General features: G+C 42.9%; 1 protein-coding gene and 1 pseudogene across 2 annotated transcripts in view; one reads left to right on the forward strand and one right to left on the reverse strand.

Moving 5' to 3' along the window:
* Positions 1–21,019, forward strand: part of LOC144823718 (histamine N-methyltransferase A-like) — a 219,839-nt gene that overhangs the window by 109,097 nt on the left and 89,723 nt on the right. For both annotated transcript variants that reach the window (XM_078682481.1, XM_078682480.1), the window contains exon 2: positions 19,478–19,627. In XM_078682481.1, the coding sequence (XP_078538607.1) occupies positions 19,491–19,627 (137 nt within the window). In that variant the 5' untranslated portion in view covers positions 19,478–19,490. The remainder of the gene's footprint in view (positions 1–19,477; positions 19,628–21,019) is intronic.
* Positions 6,905–7,341, reverse strand: LOC144825341 (alveolar macrophage chemotactic factor pseudogene; annotated as a pseudogene).

Raw genomic sequence — 21,019 nt, forward strand, 5'->3', positions numbered from 1 at the left:
CTGGTCTGAGATTAATGTCTTATATCTTGTGTGTATTAGCTGTTGATTGACCTTCACTACACTCCCTGGATATGGGAGTTCAATGCCTCTGATTGCCCTACTACAGGTGTATCGCTGCCGGCCTTGTATGGTTGTAGGCGCACTGCTGTGTATGAATGCTTGGATGTTAATAAAAGTTTATAATCAAAAAAAAAAAAAAAAAAGTATATTAATTGTGTCAGTTGGATGTAAGCCAGTTTTAGCATGTTTAAAGGAAAGAACACATGCACTTTAGCACTGGTTAGCAGCCATAAAGTGCACAGAGTCTTAACCCTTTCCATGCTCATGACGGAACGGTTCCGTCATGAGCTACGGTTGAGCTGTGCTCATGACGGAACCGTTCCGTCATGACCACGCCCGTTTCTATTACCGCCCAGCACCGGAGGGGGAAACGCGGTCGCGCTGGAGAGGTTAAAATCCACAATAACAAATTCAGCAAAACAGGAGGGGTGAAGGCAAAAAAATTGGGGTACACCTGCTGTATCTTGAACTTTTCCTCACAAAAGTCGGAGGAGATCCATCATTTTAGCTGAAATGTTTTCAGGGCATTCTGAGTAAGAACACTAAATGGGACTCATGGAAGTCATACCACTATTGGCCCCAGCGTGTCCAGTTTTTAGAAATGTCTAGTGTTGTTATGTTTCTCTGTGTTCTAGCTGACTCTATGCCCAAATACTGCAGCTACCCTCATCTTAGAATGAGTACATTTGTAAAGAAAATCTTAATGTTTCCTCATGTTGTTTCTGGGTTTTTCCTGGTGTGGGCATTAGGACCACCTTCACAAGTGGAGTATGGCTTTTATTATTAGAAGCATTGCATCTCAATCCAGTAGAACATGGGTTATTACCAATTAGGTTTCTCAAGCACAAGATAGGTGATGAGAGGAATGCTTGCAACTTGTTCATTCACTGGTAGTCACTTGGGTTAGCATTCGAAACCATTATTCTTTTGCCCAACATGCCACCTCATATTAGACCCAGCAATTGCAAATCAGCCTTGTCCGTGCTCCAATAGCAACAGTCTAGCCTGAACTGCCAAAGGATGCCTTCTTTGAACCAGAATAACACGCAACCCGAGGCCGGTTCCCCCCTGAGTGGGGCTCGTCATTCAAGTGTAGCTTGGTTCCATTGGCACAGTGACCAAGGGACTTATGGCTGGGCACATTTTTATTTGTATTTCTCTCCATTTCTTGCTTTCAAATGTAAGCCAGTGTGCAAGATAGAATGCATTCTGCAACATGGCCTCTGAACCTCATAATATTATGCACAATATCATATTTAGAGAATTAACAAATTATCATGGGCTCTTTTCAAGAGATAATAAGTTTACTTCATACCCATTATTCATTTATTAGATATTACCTCATAAATTGCTTCAGTGCACAATGAAAAATATCTATAAGCCACAGCTTGCCTGTTGGCTCTAGGTATTATGTTTTCTCAGACAACCAACGAACACCATATATCCCTGCAACCAGGACAATCGGGCGGATGTAACGGTGTATTACTTTAGTAAATCTGTCATTGGTGTAAAAAATTAAAGAATAAAACATTGTCACTTGTTTATCACTTTTTCCTACTAATTTGCCTTATTTTTGTGATCCAACAATTAGCTCCTTTGGGAAAACCATGAGTGATCTACACAGATTACCCATTGCTGAGTTCAATAATTTGTCTACAGTTCAGAAATGTATATGTGTAACTTTCCAGGTTCACTGTGTCAACTGTCTGTTTCCAAAACAAACTGCAAGTAGCTGAAAACCACCAAGCAGACAAAAAATTACAACCTCTTAGAACTGTGGTAAAAAAAATTCTTACGTCTGCCTATTACTAAGAGCTGAGAAGATGTTTATCTAAAGATAACAAACGTTTGCAATTTTGTAAAATCTCCGGGGTTGTAGTAGCAACAATTTTTTTTGTCACATAGATAACCCATTTTGTGAGTCTGTTTGTTTTTTCTGACACATAAAATGAGTTATGTGACCCATACTGAATTGCAAGTTGGAAGGGGTGTTCTTTTCAAACTGCAACTCGGTATGGTATGTTTCAGTAATTTGTGACAGCAATTCGGGTTGCAAGACATATTTACTTACTCCTTAAAGGATATGGCAACTGATTGGCAAAGGGGAAGGGGTACCTTTCCCTGTGAGAATCGGTGTGGCAGACTCAGGGGGAGTTTGCAGAGGTCCAGAGAACCACTGCCTGTTCTCCCTGAAGTTTTCCAAAACAGAAAACCTTTTCTGCCAATCGCAAGGGGTCGCAAGTTTGCAACAGGCCTAATGATTATGATTACTGTGGTCATTCTGTGAACCCCGGCAGGTCAGTATTTTGGGAACTAACCTATTAGTACATATGGCTGTTCGCAATCTCTGTTTCTTTTGCAAAAATGTGGTGCGCAATTTTCAACCACCTTTTGTGAATGGAAAATGTGTATATCTGGTCCATTTTTGAAAAAGCTAAAATCATTTTATATATTTTCCTAGCTTCTTTCAGGGGATTCCACAAACCCTGGTTACATTTCGAAACCCCAGCATGGGGGGGAAAAGGATGCAAATTTGTCCTAGAGACACTCTGTTAATAAAACGTTAGGAAGGATTAAGGATAAACTGACTTTAAACATCCAAACAAGCATTTGCAATGCAATAGGTCTCGCATTAGGGAAGTTTGAGCTATTGGTATTGTAAATGACAATTTTTTTTATTTATGTGTTGGTTTTGAAAGTAGCGAAATTAATAGCTTTGTCATTTACAATGCCAATAGTTTTAACTTTCTCAAATGTGACACCTATAGCATTAGTAATGCAATATGTGTTGTATTTACGTGACTTAGATGTATTGATATTACAACTAACAATGGATTTTTTTAAAAATAATTAATACTTAAATAAAAGTTATTGTAATTTATAATGCAATATATATATATATATTATGCAGGTAACTTACACACTATGATTGCAAGGGAATGTTATGTTTTTATTATATAGCATAATATTTATGGTTTTAAACATTTACTTTTTGAATTTTTTTAAAACATTAATTCAAAGTACGTTGCAATCTTACTATCCGTTACAAATCAAATGTAGGATATATATACATATATCATGTGTATTTGAACAGTCACTATCCGAAAATTTACTATGCTGACTCTTTGGATATATAGGAACTTTCAATGAGTCTGTTTTCCATATCTATTACTATGTACAATGACCATGTGACCCAACAAAAAAGTATGGTGATTGGTGGTGGGACATTTAAATTGTTTGCACTAATTAAACGCTTTCATCTGGTGAGCAAGGCGACAGGATCGCCGAAACGCGTCGGATCGCGGCACCCTTGGCACTACACTTAATATGATAAAATAAAAAGAATTTTGCTGCAGAAACTACCGGAGTGGTGTCCGTTTCTCTGCCTGGCAGTGCTGTTTGCTCGGTGCTCTGGGGAGCGTTATTTGCATATATATATATATATATATATATATATATGTGTGTGTGTTTGCATGTATGTACTCATGTTGGCTTATAACATGTATGTATATATGTGTGTATGATATCATGTATGTCTGCTATAGAGCAGCGGAGCACCGAGCAGTACACATGGTCCCAAGTCATTGCTCTAGTTCGTTGACAAGGCGCTTCTTCTGCTTAAAAGGTGCTGATGGAGAGGATGGTGGGACGGGAACTGGTGCAGCGCCGGGCATGCTGTGCAGCACCGGGGATGGCATGCAGCACCGGGGATGGCGTGCAGCGCCGGGGAGGCTGTGCAGCGCTGGGGATGGCATGTAGCGCCGGGAGGCTGTGCAGCGCCGGAAATGTTCTCAGTTGGTGCTCTGCCCAAGTGTGCACCACTGGGGATGGTGCACAGCGCTGTTAGCGGAGCAGGTATGTCCCTTCAGCTTCCAGAGGGCACCTCTGGGTACAGCGCCGAGGCTGGTGTGCTGGACAAGGCCTCGTCTGACTCGCTCTCAGGGGGTGCTCTGCCTCAGCCCAGGTGTGCAACGCAGGAGCTTGCCTGTCCCTTTTGCGTCCAGGTGTCCGCTCTGCCCAATTGCAGTGCTGAGGCTGGTGTGCTGGGAAGGTTACCTCTGACCTTTCCACCTTGTAGATGCCTGCTCTGCCCACACCCTAGAGCACGCGTGCAGGGCAATACCCCTCCGTGGCGCTTTCACCTGCCAGAGGCCTGCGGTGCCCTGTTTATACCCACCTCCGGGGGCGGCTGGATCCGTCCGGTCCACCCCATCCCAAGAAGAGGCTCATGATTGCATTTGTGAGGCACAGGTTTGATTTTAGCGAGGTGTTCACAGAACAAGCTTTGTGACAGTGTTATCAGTGCAACAACACTACCAGTTCCAAGCAGGTGCGAGGAGAGGGGGCCCGAAGAAAGGCAGGAGGAGAGAGAAAGGGGAGGGGGCAGGAGGGGAGAGAAAGGGGGCGATAAGGAGGAGAGAAAGAGGAAATGATAGGGGAAGCGACGGGGGCCTCAGGGGGGAAGATGAAGGGAATGATGAGTGAGTGGGCGGCTCCAGGACAGCTTCAAAGGGGGAAAGATTGCGCGCTTCAGTGAGACAGCTTAATGGGTTCCATTTGTGTTGCTGATATGTGGACGTGGACTGCAAGCCGCAGGTTATAGTCCAACATAGTGCTGCGGGCAGTGGCGCTCCTTAGGTAAAACTCTTTACGCTGCTCGACCAGCTCTCAACTAAGAGCTAGCCACAGCGCAACTATTTTCCACCTAGAAAAGTTGCATAGAAGCACACGGATTTCATCTGGGTCTACCGAAAAAAAGGCACGCAGTGGATACCAATAAAAACAACTTTCCTAGATAATTGAGTTAGGCTCTTTTTCCCGTTAGAATCACTACTTTAAATGTCATGTACTTGCAGCCCAGGCTTGGCAGATTGTGTTCAAGTAAAAAACAGCTGGATACTTTATTATGAATAATTACGTATTTATTTTATCACCGCTATTCGGCCTATTTTCAGTTTGCATCTCATCGAGGCTTGGGTGTCCAATCTCTGACAGCGTTTGACAGAAAAGAAACAAGTTATGCTCTGACACTAATCGTCCCCGCACTCACCTCTCAGCGCCGCCTCTTCTCCCCAGTGATGTATTGCTGAAAGGGACGCCTCGCTGCCCAAGAAGGTGGATGGAGGGGGCCCCCGATCATTCCTGCACTTCCGGTTTGCCCTCGGGGGCTGATAAGAGGGGGCGTGCCGCACCAACGCAATTAAAATCGGTGTAAGGTTACCGTGGCACAGGGCACAAAGGGGGCATGCCGCAACAACGTGATTTAAAGCGTTTAAAGCTCCCCGGGCCTAAACTTGCCTTCTGCTGGGGCGGGACTACGTCCCCCAGCATTCCTACACTTCCTGTTTACCCTCAGTGGTGGGGAGGAGGGGCCACGTCGCAAAAACGTGCTTGAAAGCTCTTTAAGCTTTCCGTGGCAGGGATGCTCTTGGGACAAAGGCGGGTCGGTCTTTCGCTTGACAAAGAGATGGCTATAAAAATAAACCAGGAGTCTGGGAAGAGAAGCGGAGGGGGCTCGAGACACATTGCCGGTGCCTGCCCCCGCCGCCTACCAATACGTGCAGCCGCCACCACCGGGGGACGAGAGGAGCCCAAGAGACCCGGTGAGTGGGGTGGGGGGGCTGTGTGTGTGCGCGTGAGCCCGTGACTGGGGTGGGAGGGGGGGTGCATGTGCGTGTGTGTGTGTGTGTGTGCGTGTGCGTGTGTGTGCTGTGTCTGTGTGCTGACTTGCTGGGAATCTGAGGCAGGGGATGTGCACGGCGCCGGCCTGGACGTGTGCGTCCCCATACACCAATCGGCGCGCGTGCCCAAACCCTGTCTCAGATTCCCAGGAGACGGGCAACTATAGTTGTCAAGCTGGACAATGCTTCGCATTGTACTCCAGCTCGACCTAAAAAGGGCTCTGCTCTTGGGGTTGTTAGGTGGCAGGGGTAGCACAACTTCTTTGTTTAAGTGGTTACATCGATAAATTATTAGGTCTCGCGTCAGCGAAAGACCTATTGCTGCCCACTTAGCTCTGAAGGGACCACAGACCGGGGCACGAGCGCCGATTGCACCTCGTGGACGCGCATGCCCAGCCCCGCCTCCCGAGCCGTGCACATCTCAGTCAGAGTCAGCCATGCCTCTCAGTCGCGCGCGCACACACACACATGCACACTCACACACACACACACACACACACACACACGCACACACACACACACACACACATGCACGCGCACACACACGCACACACACACACACACACGTGCCAAGCTCCCAAGCCCCACTTACCTCATCAGCGGCCTCAGCCGCCGCTCCTGACTTCTGCTGCCACCGGTCCTCGGGGCATCCACTCTGTGGGTGCGAGCTTCTCCGAAAGACATAAGTCCCGCCCCACGACAGCCGTGAGCGTGCACATCCCGAAACCGGAAGTTCGGGAGAGTTCCCGAAACCGGAAGTTCGGTAGCGTGCACGCTCACGGCTTGTTTTTTTTTTTTTTTGTTTAATGTAACTTTACTACACACACAAACTAATGTCCTCAACGTTCATCATCGCCCCACTTTAGAATACGATTGTCTGGCTGTAGACCTTTCATATTGCACTTCTGTGTTAATCTTTGAAGGCCCCATACTAAGTATTAGGGTATGTTTGCACCCATGCTTCTGTAGATGTAACCCGGGACACTGGCGGTCATCACCAGAGTACATAACACGTTTGAAGGGATGAACCAATAAAACAGCAGGTCCATTGATCAGGGAGCTGCCAGTTCATTTGTGCTGATAGTGCAGCAAGTTACAGTGGAAGACCGAACCAAGCGCTGAAGCTCTGAGATGTTTCAGGTTCCACGGTGCTATGTGCAGGCTCATGGTGATAAGGCCAGTCCTTGGGTTGTTTTCAACTTCCAGTGCAAGTAATTCGATCTTCGCAAGATCCTCTCGAGAATCTTTTTCACCAAGGGGGCGTCGGTATCAACACATACTTCCTTCCCTGATTTTAGGACGAGTATCACTTCCTGTTGCGTGCAGTACGTCCCACTTGGGATGACCTCCACTATTCTTATTTGTCGAGGAGGAATGAAGGTTGACTCTGTCTTGACACACTAGCAGTGCAGCCTCTCTGCCGCTATTGACTCACGAAAGGATACCTCCTTTTCAGGCTCTTTGAAATCACGGCTTGTTTTAATTATTTTATTTCACGCAGACTTTTGGGCTATTCTGATAAGCACGCGCAGCTGCTGATCTCTTCATTTCGCGCGCGCACACAACTCCAGCGATCACTTTTACTTTTGCTGCCGTCCATTTCACGGCCGCGCGGCAATTGTTTGTTATGCAGAGTCAACGTCTAGCTAAAACTATCTTAAACTATTTCTGCTTGAGTGGAATCGGGGCCCCGAGGCTGACGTGAGTGAAGGGCTGACGATCGGTGCAAAGTGACAGGGCGAGATCAAGAGTTCTGGTAAGGGTTAATTATTCACACCTTCCCTAAAGAGTCAGAAGGAATCTGTCACGTTCTGTGTAAACACGGTAAGAAAATGCGTCAGAGTTAGTGGTGAACCGCCTTTCATGTTCACACTAATAGAACGGACCTAAGACAAACGCAGCCCATGCAGTGCGATTCTCGTCACTTGCAAACTTGCGATTTATCCGTAGTTGATAATTACTTGATAATGGTTGCATCATTTTTATCTGCAAGGTTATAGTTAAGCTTTTCTGTGAACTATGTCATTGAGAAAGAAAGTAATACAAACTCTTCTCTAGAAAGCATGTATCTGTAGAAGTTTTCTATATGAGTTTTCTATATGAGTTAAACAGCGACAGTTGCAAAAAGCAAAGTTTTTTGATTTTTACACACATCACTATTAAGAGATGCTGCAAAGATTTCAACAGACCTCGGTAAATATATTTTAAAAAAAGCTTTTTATGACTCCAAAATCCAATCAAGAGCTTCGGAATGACCAGTGCAAAATACCTGTAATACGTCTGCATATATCTTAACCAGAAACACACAATTACTACAGATGGACTGCACAGATGCAATTTTAAATTTTTTACTTAAACTGCGATTCGGATGACATGACTAAAGAAAGAAAATTTGTTGATTAAACTTCGAAAGTTACACATTGTCTGTGACAATTACCCATTACCTTATGGATAGATACACACTTTACCTACATTAAGCTGTAACAGCTAACACCTTCAACCTATTATGAGGAGTAATTAATGGAATATCCCTTCCAATCTGTTGGAATAGGCCTAGAAAAACCTGGTCTCTCTATTCAGAATGTAAGATTCTTGCATGCACTCTATGCAGCAAGGCTAGAACCCATGGGGCAGGACCCCTCAGCTCCAAAACTTATATAGGTGCAAAAAAAAAACAACTCCAATACATAGGTCTACTTTACGATGGGTAGGGGAAATATACATGCGTTTATTTTTCTATTTATATGTGTGAATTATTTATTTCACTGTGCAGGTGTGTCTACGTGTAGTATTTAGGAGTGCGACATCAGATATGCAATTACATGTCGAAGCTACCCTCCCCTCCCGTTTACGCTCAATCTTGTTACTATAAACATGTTTTTTTCTGCAACATTTAAGCACAGACTATTTAGTGTGGGAATCCGTTGCAAAATTATTTACAAATCCCAGTTAAGTAGTATTGTGACTATGTGGGTGTTCACCGCGAATGCATTGCACAATATTGACAGATTTTTACAACTCTCATCTGGGAAGACCCACTATTTAAATGTAAGGTTGACACTAAATGTGCGTAGTGTCTGCACAGGTACATACTATTCTGCTGCACACGTAAGTAGAGTTTCAGTCATTCGTATCATATTGAAACATACATTGGAACTTCTTTCAGGTGTCAAACACATAAGTCTGCACCATGTTGTGTGACTCAGCCCTCTGTTTATAGAGCTCTACGTGAATGCCTTGCCATTTTAAAGTGAGCCACATGGATCCAAGTTCAGTAGAGGCAGGGGCATGCTCACGTCCTTCCACGAAATTAAAATGAAATTCATTTTAACAACAACATTGCAGCATAATCTGAAATTAATACCTTTCTGCCTGCACAAAGCGCTTAATTATATGTCTGCGGCAGAGCCAGACGATTTCAAAACCGAGGACCCCACCTAAGAATGTTCAACTTTCTTTCTTCCCCAATCAGTGAATAGGAGAGCATGTCAAAGTAACCCAATGATGTGAGTCAGACAGGGGACATTCTTCAAACTAGTATAGTTTGGTTAGTTCGTGTTTACCAACATGAGAGAAGGGAAGATGAACTACGATTACTGTTTCTCATTTTCAAATTTGATACACAGGCTGAAATTAAATACAGCAATAGGTTTCACTCAGGCCCACAACCACACACACACACACACACACACACAACCACACACACATCCACACACACAACCACACACACAACCACACACACACACACAACCACACACACACAACCACACACACACAACCACACACACACAACCACACACACAACCACACCCAACCACACCCACAACCACACCCACAACCACACCCACAACCACACACAACCACACACACACACAACCGCACACACACACAATCCACAAACACAGCTACACACACAACCACAGCCACATACACAACCGCAACAAAAAGTTTTATGACACATTGACTCTTTTAAAAATTCTGATTCCACCAGAATCAGAGTCCTCCACAACACCCTGTTCTTTTGGGTGTCAACTGTGAAAAGGAGACCAATATTGCCCCCATTGTTATTATTCTGGATCCTCGGTTCAATTATGGGGTGCTTTTTAAGTCTCGCTGAGCCAACGCGCATGCGTTGCTCTGCTAGAGTTCAGTAAGGGCTTTCACAAATGCTCCCAAAGTCTGCAGGCAGATCGGGTATAGTGCATGTGGGCCGGGCGCGCACATCATTTGTCTGCCTGCAGCCTTTGGGGGCACTTTCGTGGCCGCTTTGATGTTCTCAGTGAGCTGCGTGACCACTGAGAACATCAAAGCGACCGCGGAAGTGCTCACCATTTGCCACCCCCTCCCTTATCCTACTTCCTGCTTGTTACCCCTCGCCTCGGACTCCTTTGTTTTGCTACCCGGGGAATGCATCACATTCTCAGATTGACTATCGTTTTCTTTCTTTCTTACTTTGGTATCTGTTTTTTTTTTTTTAACCACAAGAAAACAGGGTTCCGGCAAATAATGCTTGTTTTCATTTGAAGGCTTTATCAGCAATAAGATAAGAGGTTTGTGTTTGCTTTTTCCTACCCAAACATTGTTTAGCTTCAGTGCCAGCTGTGGATTAGAGGTCCCTTGTGACCCTCCTCCCCTCGCCCTGCTGACCGCCCCCACGCTCCAGCAGCGGCTCTGGTCCTGACCGGTTCCTTGATGGCGGCAGGGCTTGAAACTTGCCCGACCCTCGAGTCATGCAAACACGCAGCCCTTGTGGGCAGCCAGCCGTCTGCAGCACCCTCCACGCGCTGTCTCCATTCGGCTGTCTGTCCTCTTCGGGTTTTTTTCCCTCCATGATGCGTGACGTGCCTACTCGACTGTATTCAAAGATTTTTTTGTGTGCACTTTTTTTCTATCGCGATATCCTGCCCGCATTTTGGAAGCTTTGGTGAGGAAGCAGCTTGAATTCACGCTGGGCTTGTACGTATGACATGAAATGTCTTGCTTAAAGCGCAAGGGCGATTTTAGTCACAACTGTTCTAGATTTCTATTGGCAGGAATCAGTACTATGGTCACCATAAGACTTCCTGTCACCATAACACAACTTTTGCAAACAAGATCTCTCCTTTAATGCATTATTTTCAGGTGAGTTCCTCCAGTTGGCTTATTTGAACTGAACCAAGAATACATCTTCCAGAAAACACTGGTTTACCGGCACCAGGGTGTCCCGAATCATGTTTAATCCTTGAATTGAGCAATAAACGTCTAGTTATCTTTACTTCTTGCGAAAAACGAAACATCTCTGCCTTGTGGTGGCTTATCTAAGTCCCTAATCCTGCAATTAAGAGTGGACTGTTTGCACAGCAGGGGCCTTCGCACGCTAATGCCGAATCCGGTAAACAAACGTGCATTCAATCTGACATCATTTGTTAAACGTGCAACAAAAACACCTTTTTTGAAGCCAGTAGGACTAGCCAAAGAATTGTGCCCTGAGGTCATTGTAAGACAAACATTGGCACACACATTGCTGACCCAGGATCCCACTGGTTCCTCAGAAGGGACTCGATCAGGCTTGCCAAGTGAAATACATGTTACATTTTCGTGGTCCTTTGTCCCTCCTGGTCTGGTATCTTAAGACTGATGATTTCATTCCGTATGACACTGGTTCGTCTGAAGTAGGTTAGAACTGGACTTATGCGAGGGAGAGGGATGTCTTATGAAATGTTCTTAGAAGGCTTCATTTTTCCAATGAGAAAGTAGCTGCCGGGGTCAGCCACCATCTTCAATCCTGAAAAACACCACATCTCATGACTCTTAAGTGCAAGCTGAAGTGCACCTGCGAACCGCCAGCCTTCAACGCCATCTGTCTTTCCTCTCGCTTGCTCCCTGCCTCCTCCCCTCCCCCTCCTTGCTAATTTTTCACTCGCTTGCATGCCTCCTCCGACGATCCACACTAGCTGCGCGGAGATCACAACAGCAACCTCGCTAATACTTTTGATGATTACCAACGTAGAGCGACACAACCACACACACACACACAACCACACATACACACACAACCACACACACAACCACACACACACACACAACCACACACACACACAACCACACACACCCACACCCACACCCACACACACAACCACACACACCCACAACCACACCCACAACCACACACACAACCACACACACAACCATACACACAACCACACACACACTCAACCACACCCACCACCCCCACAACCACACACAACCACACACACACAACTACACACAACCACAATCAATCAATCAATCAAGACATTTATAGAGCGCACTACTCACCCGTAGGGTCTCAAGGCGCTAGGTGGAGGGGGGTGCCGTTACTGCTCGAACAGCCAGGTCTTGAGCTTCTTCCTGAAGGAGAGGTGGTCTTGGGTCAGGCGCAGGTCGGTCGGGAGGGAGTTCCAGGTCTTGGCGGCCACACACACAACCAGAACCATAACCACACACAACCACACACACAACCACACACACACAACCACACACACAACCACACAAAATCACACACAACCACACAAAATCACACACAACCACACCCACTGTCACACACACACACACAAAAAAACACACTCACTCCACACCTCTCTGGCACTCACCCTTCACCCCCATGCCCTGCCACTCACTCCTGACCCTCCTGGCACTAGCCCGGTTTCCCCTAAGGGCAAACAAGCATTGGTATAGCCAATAGGTCTCGCTTTTGGGCCCTTGTAAGAATTTAGTTATGCAGCACAATATCCTTGGTGCAACAACATTAACTGTTGCGTGGCTCTACACTTATAAGGTCCCAAAGGCGAGACCTATTGGCTATGCCAATGCTTGGCGATGCTGGCCTCACTCTATCTATCTGTCTATCTATCTATCTATCGCCCTCACTCTATCTATCTATCTATCGCCCTCACTCTATCTATCTATCTATCGCCCTCACTCTATCTATATATCTATCTATCTATATATCGCCCTCACTCTATCTATCTATCGCCCTCACTCTATCTATCGCCCTCACTGTATCTATCTATCGCCCTCACTGCATCTATCTATCGCCCTCACTGTATCTATCTATCGCCCTCACTGTATCTATCTATCGCCCTCACTGTATCTATCGCCCTCACTCTATCTATCATCCTCACTCTATCTATCGCCCTCACTCTATCTATCACCCTCAAATTATCTATCTATCGTCCTCACTCTATCTATCTATCTATCTATCTATCTATCTATCTATCTATCTATCTATCTATCTATCTATCTATCGCCCTCACTTTATCTATCTGTCCATCTATCGCCCTCACTCTATCTATCTATCCATCTATCGCCCTCACTCTATCTATCTATCTACCTATCTATCTATCTATCTATCTATCTATCTATCTATCTATCTATCTATCTATCTATCTATCTATCTATCTATCTATCTATCTATCTATCTATCTATCTATCTATCGCCCTCACTTTATCTATTTGTCCATCTATCGCACTCACTCTATCTATCTATCCATCTATCGCCCTCACTCTATCTATCTATCTATCTATCTATCTATCTATCTATCTATCTATCTATCTATCTATCTATCGCCCTCACTTTATCTATCTGTCCATCTATCGCCCTCACTCTATCTATCTATCCATCTATCGCCCTCACTCCTATCTATCTATCTATCTATCTATCTATCTATCTCCCTCACTTTATCCATCTGTCCATCTATCTCCCTCACTCTATCTATCCATCTATCGCCCTCACTCTATCTATCTATCTATCTATCTATCTATCTATCTATCTATCTATCTATCTATCTATCTATCTATCTATCGCCCTCACTCTATCAATCTATCTATCTATCTATCTATCTATCTATCTATCTATCTATCTATCTATCTATCTATCTATCTATCTATCGCCCTCACTCTATCTATCTATCCATCTATTGCCCTCGCTCTATCTATCTATCGCCCTCACTCTATCTATCTATCGCCCTCACTCTATCTATATATCTATCTATCTATATATCGCCCTCACGCTATCTATCTATCGCCCTCACTCTATCTATCGCCCTCACTCTATCTATCGCCCTCACTGTATCTATCGCCCTCACTGTATCTATCGCCCTCGCTGTATCTATCGCCCTCACTCTATCTATCTATCTATCTATCTATCTATCTATCTATCTATCTATCTATCTATCGCCCTCACTTTATCTATCTGTCCATCTATCGCCCTCACTCTATCTATCTATCCATCTATCGCTCTCACTCTATCTATCGCCCTCACTGTATCTATCACCCTCACTGTATCTATCGCCCTCACTGTATCTATCGCCCTCACTGTATCTATCGCCCTCACTGTATCTATCACCCTCACTCTATCTATCGCCCTCACTCTATCTATCTATCGCCCTCACTCTATCTATCTATCACCCTCACATTATCTATCTATTGTCCTCACTCTATCTATCTATCTATCTATCTATCTATCTATCTATCTATCTATCTATCTATCTATCTATCTATCTATCTATCGCCCTCACTCTATCTATCCATCTATTGCCCTCACTCTATCTATCTATCGCCCTCACTCTATCTATCTATCGCCCTCACTCTATCTATATATCTATCTATCTATATATCGGCCTCACTCTATCTATCTATCGCCCTCACTCTATCTATCTATCGCCCTCACTCTATCTATCGCCCTCACTGTATCTATCGCCCTCACTCTATCTATCGCCCTCACTCTATCTATCGCCCTCACTCTATCTATCGCCCTCACTCTATCTATCTATCGCCCTCACTCTATCTATCTATCACCCTCACTCTATCTATCTATCACCCTCACTCTATCTATCTATCTATCTATCTATCTATCTATCTATCTATCTATCTATCTATCTATCTATCGCCCTCACTTTATCTATCTGTCCATCTATCGCCCTCACTCTATCTATCGCCCTCACTCTATCTATCGCCCTCACTCTATCTATCTATCGCCCTCACTCTATCTATCTATCACCCTCACTCTATCTATCTATCACCCTTACTCTATCTATCTATCTATCTATCTATCTATCTATCTATCTATCTATCTATCTATCTATCTATCTATCTATCTATCTATCGCCCTCACTTTATCTATCTGTCCATCTATCGCCCTCACTCTAACTATCCATCTATCGCTTTCCCTCTATCTATCGCCCTCACTGTATCTATCGCCCTCACTGTATCTATCGCCCTCACTGTATCTATCGCCCTCACTGTATCTATCGCCCTCACTCTATCTATCACCCTCACTCTATCTATCACCCTCACTCTATCTATCGCCCTCACTCTATCTATCTATCGCCCTCACTCTATCTATCTATCACCCTCACATTATCTAGCTATTGTCCTCACTCTATCTATCTATCTAACTATCTATCTATCTATCTATCTCTCTATCTATCTATCTATCGCCCTCACTTTATCTATCTGTCCATCTATCGCCCTCACTCTATCTATCTATCCATCTATCGCTCTCACTCTATCTATCTATCTATCTATCTATCTATCTATCTATCTATCTATCTATCTATCTATCTATCTATCTATCTATCTATCTATCTATCTATCTATCTCTCGCCCTCACTCTATCTATCTATCCATCTATTGCCCTCACTCTATCTATCTATCCATCTATCGCCCTCACTCTATCTATCTATCTATCTATCTATCTATCTATCTATCTATCTATCTATCTATCTATCTATCTATCTATCTCTTGCCCTCACTCTATCTATCTATCATCTATCGCCCTCACTCTATCTATCTATCGCCCTCACTCTATCTATCTATCTAGCTATAGCCCTCACTCTATCTATCATCCTCACTCTATATACCTATCTATCTATCACCCTCACTATATCTATCTATCTATCTATCTATCTATCTATCTATCTATCTATCTATCTATCTATCTATCTATTGCCCTCACTTTATCTATCTGTCCATCTATCGCCCTCACTCTATCTATCTATCCATCTATCGCTCTCACTCTATCTATCTATCTATCTATCTATCTATCTATCTATCTATCTATCTATCTATCTATCTATCTATCTATCTATCTATCTATCTATCTATCGCACTCTATCTATCTATCTATCTATCTATCTATCTATCTATCTATCTATCTATCCATCTATCGCCCTCACTCTATCTAACTATCCATCTATCGCTTTCCCTCTATCTATCGCCCTCACTCTATCTATCTATCTATCTATCTATCTATCTATCTATCTATCTATCTATCTATCTATCTATCTATCTATCGCCCTCACTTTATCTATCTGTCCATCTATCGCCCTCACTCTATCTAACTATCCATCTATCGCTTTCCCTCTATCTATCGCCCTCACTGTATCTATCGCCCTCACTGTATCTATCGCCCTCAATGTATCTATCGCCCTCACTGTATCTATCACCCTCACTGTATCTATCGCCCTCACTCTATCTATCACCCTCACTCTATCTATCGCCCTCACTCTATCTATCTATCGCCCTTACTCTATCTATCTATCTATCACCCTCACATTATCTATCTATTGTCCTCACTCTATCTATCTATCTAACTATCTATCTATCTATCTATCTCTCTATCTATCTATCTATCGCCCTCACTTTATCTATCTGTCCATCTATCGCCCTCACTCTATCTATCTATCCATCTATCGCTCTCACTCTATCTATCTATCTATCTATCTATCTATATATCTATCTATCTATCTATCTATCGCCCTCACTCTATCTATCTATCTATCTATCTATCTATCTATCTATCTATCTATCTATCTATCTATCTATCTATCTATCTATCTATCTATCTATCTATCTATCTATCTATCTATCTATCTATCTATCTCTCGCCCTCACTCTATCTATCTATCCATCTATTGCCCTCACTCTATCTATCTATCTATCTATCTATCTATCTATCTATCTATCTATCTATCTATCTATCTATCTATCTATCTATCTATCGCCCTCACTCTATCTATCTATCTAGCTATAGCCCTCACTCTATCTATCGTCCTCACTCTATATACCTATCTATCTATCACCTCACTATATCTATCTATCTATCTATCTATCTATCTATCGCCCTGACTCTATCTATCTATCTACCTACCTACCTATCGCCCTCACTCTATCTATCAATCGCCCTCACTCTATCGCCCTCACTCTAGCTATCTATTGCCCTCACTCTATCTATCTATTGCCCTCACTCTATCTATCGCCCTCACTCTATCTATCGCCCTCACTCTATCTATCAATCGCCCTCACTCTATCTATCGCCCTCACTCTAGCTATCTATGGCCCTCACTCTATCTATCTATTGCCCTCACTCTATCTATCTATCGCCCTCACTCTATCTATTGCCCTCACTCTATCTATCGCCCTCACTCTATCTATCGCCCTCAACGTATTTATCGCCCTCACTCTATCTATCGATCGCCCTCACTCTATCTATCTATCGCCCTCACTCTATCTATCTATCGCCCTCACTCTATCTATCGCCCTCACTCTATCTATCGCCCTCACTCTATCTATCTCCCTCACTCTATCTATCTCCCTCACTCTATCTATCTCCCTCACTCTATCTATGTATCGCCCTCACTCTATCTATCTATCTATCTATCGCCCTCACTCTATCTATCGCCCTCACTCTATCTATCGCCCTCACTCTATCTATCACCCTCACTATATCTATCTATCGCCATCACTCTATCTATCTATTGCCCTCACTCTATCTATCTATCTATCTATCTATCTATCTATCTATCTATCTATCTATCTATCTATCTATTGCTATCTATCTATCTATCTGTCTATCGCCCTCACTCTATCTATCTATCCATCTATCGCCCTCCCTCTATCTATCTATCACCCTCTATCTGTCTATCTATCTATCTATCTATCTATCGCTCTCACTCTATCTTTCGCCCTCCCTCTATCTATCTATCGCCCTCCCTTTATCTATCTATCGCCCTCACTCTATCTATCGCACTCACTCTATCTATCGCATCACCACAGCATCACTCAGCACCACCACAGCATCACTCAGGTGCACCACAACATCACTATGCGCTACCACAGCATCACTGAATGCCACAGCATCACTCGTCACCACCACAACATCACTCAGTGCCACCACAGCATCAATCTGTGCAACCATTCAACAACAACTGGTTCAAATATGTTCTCCCAATGTTTCAAGCTTTATTACAAATGTTACAGAAAAATGTTAAAATGTCACTTCTGTTCTTAGATTTTAGTCACAATAAAATACACTGAACACAATCTTCACAAAAGTTATTTACAAAAGTTTAAGCTATTGCTATTCTAAATTACAATAACTTTGATTTAATTATTAAATATTTTAAAAAAATAAAAGCCATTGTTATTTGTAATAGCAATACTTCTAAGTCACATAAATACAACACATATTGCATTACAAATGCTATGAGTGTCACATTTGCGCAAGTTAAAACTGTTGGCATTGTAAATGACAAAACTATTAGTTTAGTTATTTTCAAAACCAACACAGAAATAAAAAAGATTGCCATTTACAATACCAATTGCTCAAAACGCGTAATGCGAGACCTATTGCATTGCAAATGCTTGTTTTATGTGATAGCTGGAGCACGGACCACTGTAAGGATTATTTTTTTACATTTAGAATCAATTGGTATACTGTTTTTTTTTTTACTGAAATATGATGTTTTATTGACTATTGATTAAGTTATAGTTTATTGTGGTATTGCTAAGGTTGTGCTAAGAAAAAGAAAGATAACGAACTATCACTTAAACTGAAAGTGATGAAACGATGTTGCAAAAGAAGAGGCAAGTTTAGAATTTTAAGTTACTTCTTAAATTTTGAAAAAATACCGTACAATAGGTTGCTATGTTTTAGGCCCACAAAAAAGGGTGGCTTAAACAAAGTGAATGTGTAGTGTGGCCCCATCTTAATTCTTTTTGTCTCTATGATATTAGTACCTTTTTTAAAGGTCCCAGCGTGCCGCCACCATGTATTTCTTTTATTTAGCGATACCTGCACGTTATCTAAATAACCATATTTACGTTGTTGTAGACATTTGAAACAATTTATAATATTACTAAACATTTGTATAATGGCCTGTCTTATATCTTTGTTGGCCATTGTACTGAATATAACCTCTTCACGACTCTAAACTTAATATTTTATTATTCGGCGGCGTGCAGTATTTTTCGTCTGCAGTGCTTATATTTGAGAACTGTTCACATATGCTGCTCGTGTCGCGAGACAGGAACACTTTAATATCCTGCGTTTTGAAAAGTTTTTCATCAGCTCGTTACTATCACAGAATTGATCTGACTTCGTCACTTCTTGAGGAACATAATATTTCATAATATTTCATTGCACCATTGTCACAACACATCGGCCAGGAAATTAAAAAGGCTTTTCTTAACTTGAAAGACGTAAGACAGGAAATTACGCAAGGGAGTCTCTACTGTGGCTGTTGTATCTTTGACTACAGCTGTGAAATGTTACCACACCCACAGAGTACAGAGTCCAGCAGTGCAGGCACGACACACGCTGCTTCAGCAGTAACCACGCTGTGTTCTAAAGTCCAGGACAGAACTGTCAGACACAGGAAGGCGGAAATAGAAGATACTTTCCTAAAACGAACCTCTTCTCTCTCTCATTTCTGCAGGGTAGCAACAGGCATGGCGTCATCCATGAAAAGCCTTTTGTCAGACACGAGCCGTTATCTGCAAGCCTTTGAAGTGTTTCTGGAGCGCTCGACAGAACACCAGTGCATGCAAGAGTTTATTGGAAAGAAGTTCCCAAGCATAATATCCGGGTAAGTGGGCATGTGTGTGCTGCGTGTTGATTACAGTCTGGTAAACAAAGGGGAATTGTGCGAGGCATTTCAGAATTTTTAACACAAAAAGTGACTGACTATAAACTATATTTTTAAAAGGAATGCTCGTTGAATAATGCAAAATGATTGAAAATCCCTGTAAGAAATGAATGCATGTTTGGAATGCTCAGAAATTATTGTTACTCATGTTTAAATCTGTTGCCCAATTGTCTAATTGGTGGACTTAACAAATGTACAGCCTATTTGAATCTACACATAGTCATTGGCAACTTAGCTGTAGTGTCACATTGCGTGATCAGATGTGTAAACTTGACAATGCGGTTGTAGCCCGTGTTCCATGTCTGTTCATCTCCTGTAAAGTCAAGCGAATGTTATGTATGTAACATGTATGCAAGCCCAGCTAAATCTAATAACCAATAAACGGTTGTTTAAAAAATAAAAGAAAGAAATGCATGTTAGAGTGCAAATTAGATACTGAATCAATGCGTGGATAAGAAAAGCTGTGTAAATTGAAAAGGGCTGGTCTTCTTCTGTTTCACACATAACATATCTTACGCCTTATCCTAAATCATAAGGATGTTTTGTCAGCGGGAAGAATAAAGAAAAAGAATTCTAACATTGGTTTAGGGATTTGCTCTATAAAATGTACATCTCGAGGCAGATATATAACCTTTAAGATAAGTTTTCTCAAAAAGTGTACTAACTTTGTATGTGCGCTGTACTGCACAGCAAACATAGTAAGTTATAAACGAGTTAAACTGTGTCAAGGCATATTATTTTGTGCTGTATGCCCTTCCAGTACAAACCTATGCTTAACATTAAACACACACCTCTGCACTATGATGCAAGGGTGTGTGCATTGGCACCGAGCTCCCCAAACGTGCACCAGTACAGGGAAACGTGAAAACAGCACCATATTTTAGTAAATGTGGTGCTGTTTTGCTCTCTTCCTTTTCGTGCAATGCCGCACAGCAACTTTGGTTGCTGCACAGCAAAAATTCTTGGTACATTTGTCCTCATAGTGTTTTTTCCCAGTTATGATGACCTGCTATAGAATAATCATTTGAGATATCTCAAACGATAGTCAGCCGCGGTCGGTAGGGGAGTACCTGCCGGTGCAGTGACGTGGAGAGGGGGAGGGGCAGGGTGGGGGGCAGTAATCTATGGATAATGGACGTTTACAGGTAAGTAAACATATAAATAAATCAAACACATTTTGTTGCGTGCACTGCATTGCATTTAGGGATGCAGTGCACACACATTTCTCCACCAGTCACCATAAATCTGCACACACCATTTCACAGCATTTATCCTCACTAGTTAATACATACTAAACTCACAACTGCACTCCTCTCATACCAGGAATTACCA

This window comes from Lissotriton helveticus, chromosome 3_1, assembly GCF_964261635.1.
Source record: "Lissotriton helveticus chromosome 3_1, aLisHel1.1, whole genome shotgun sequence".
Lineage (NCBI taxonomy): Eukaryota > Metazoa > Chordata > Amphibia > Caudata > Salamandridae > Lissotriton > Lissotriton helveticus.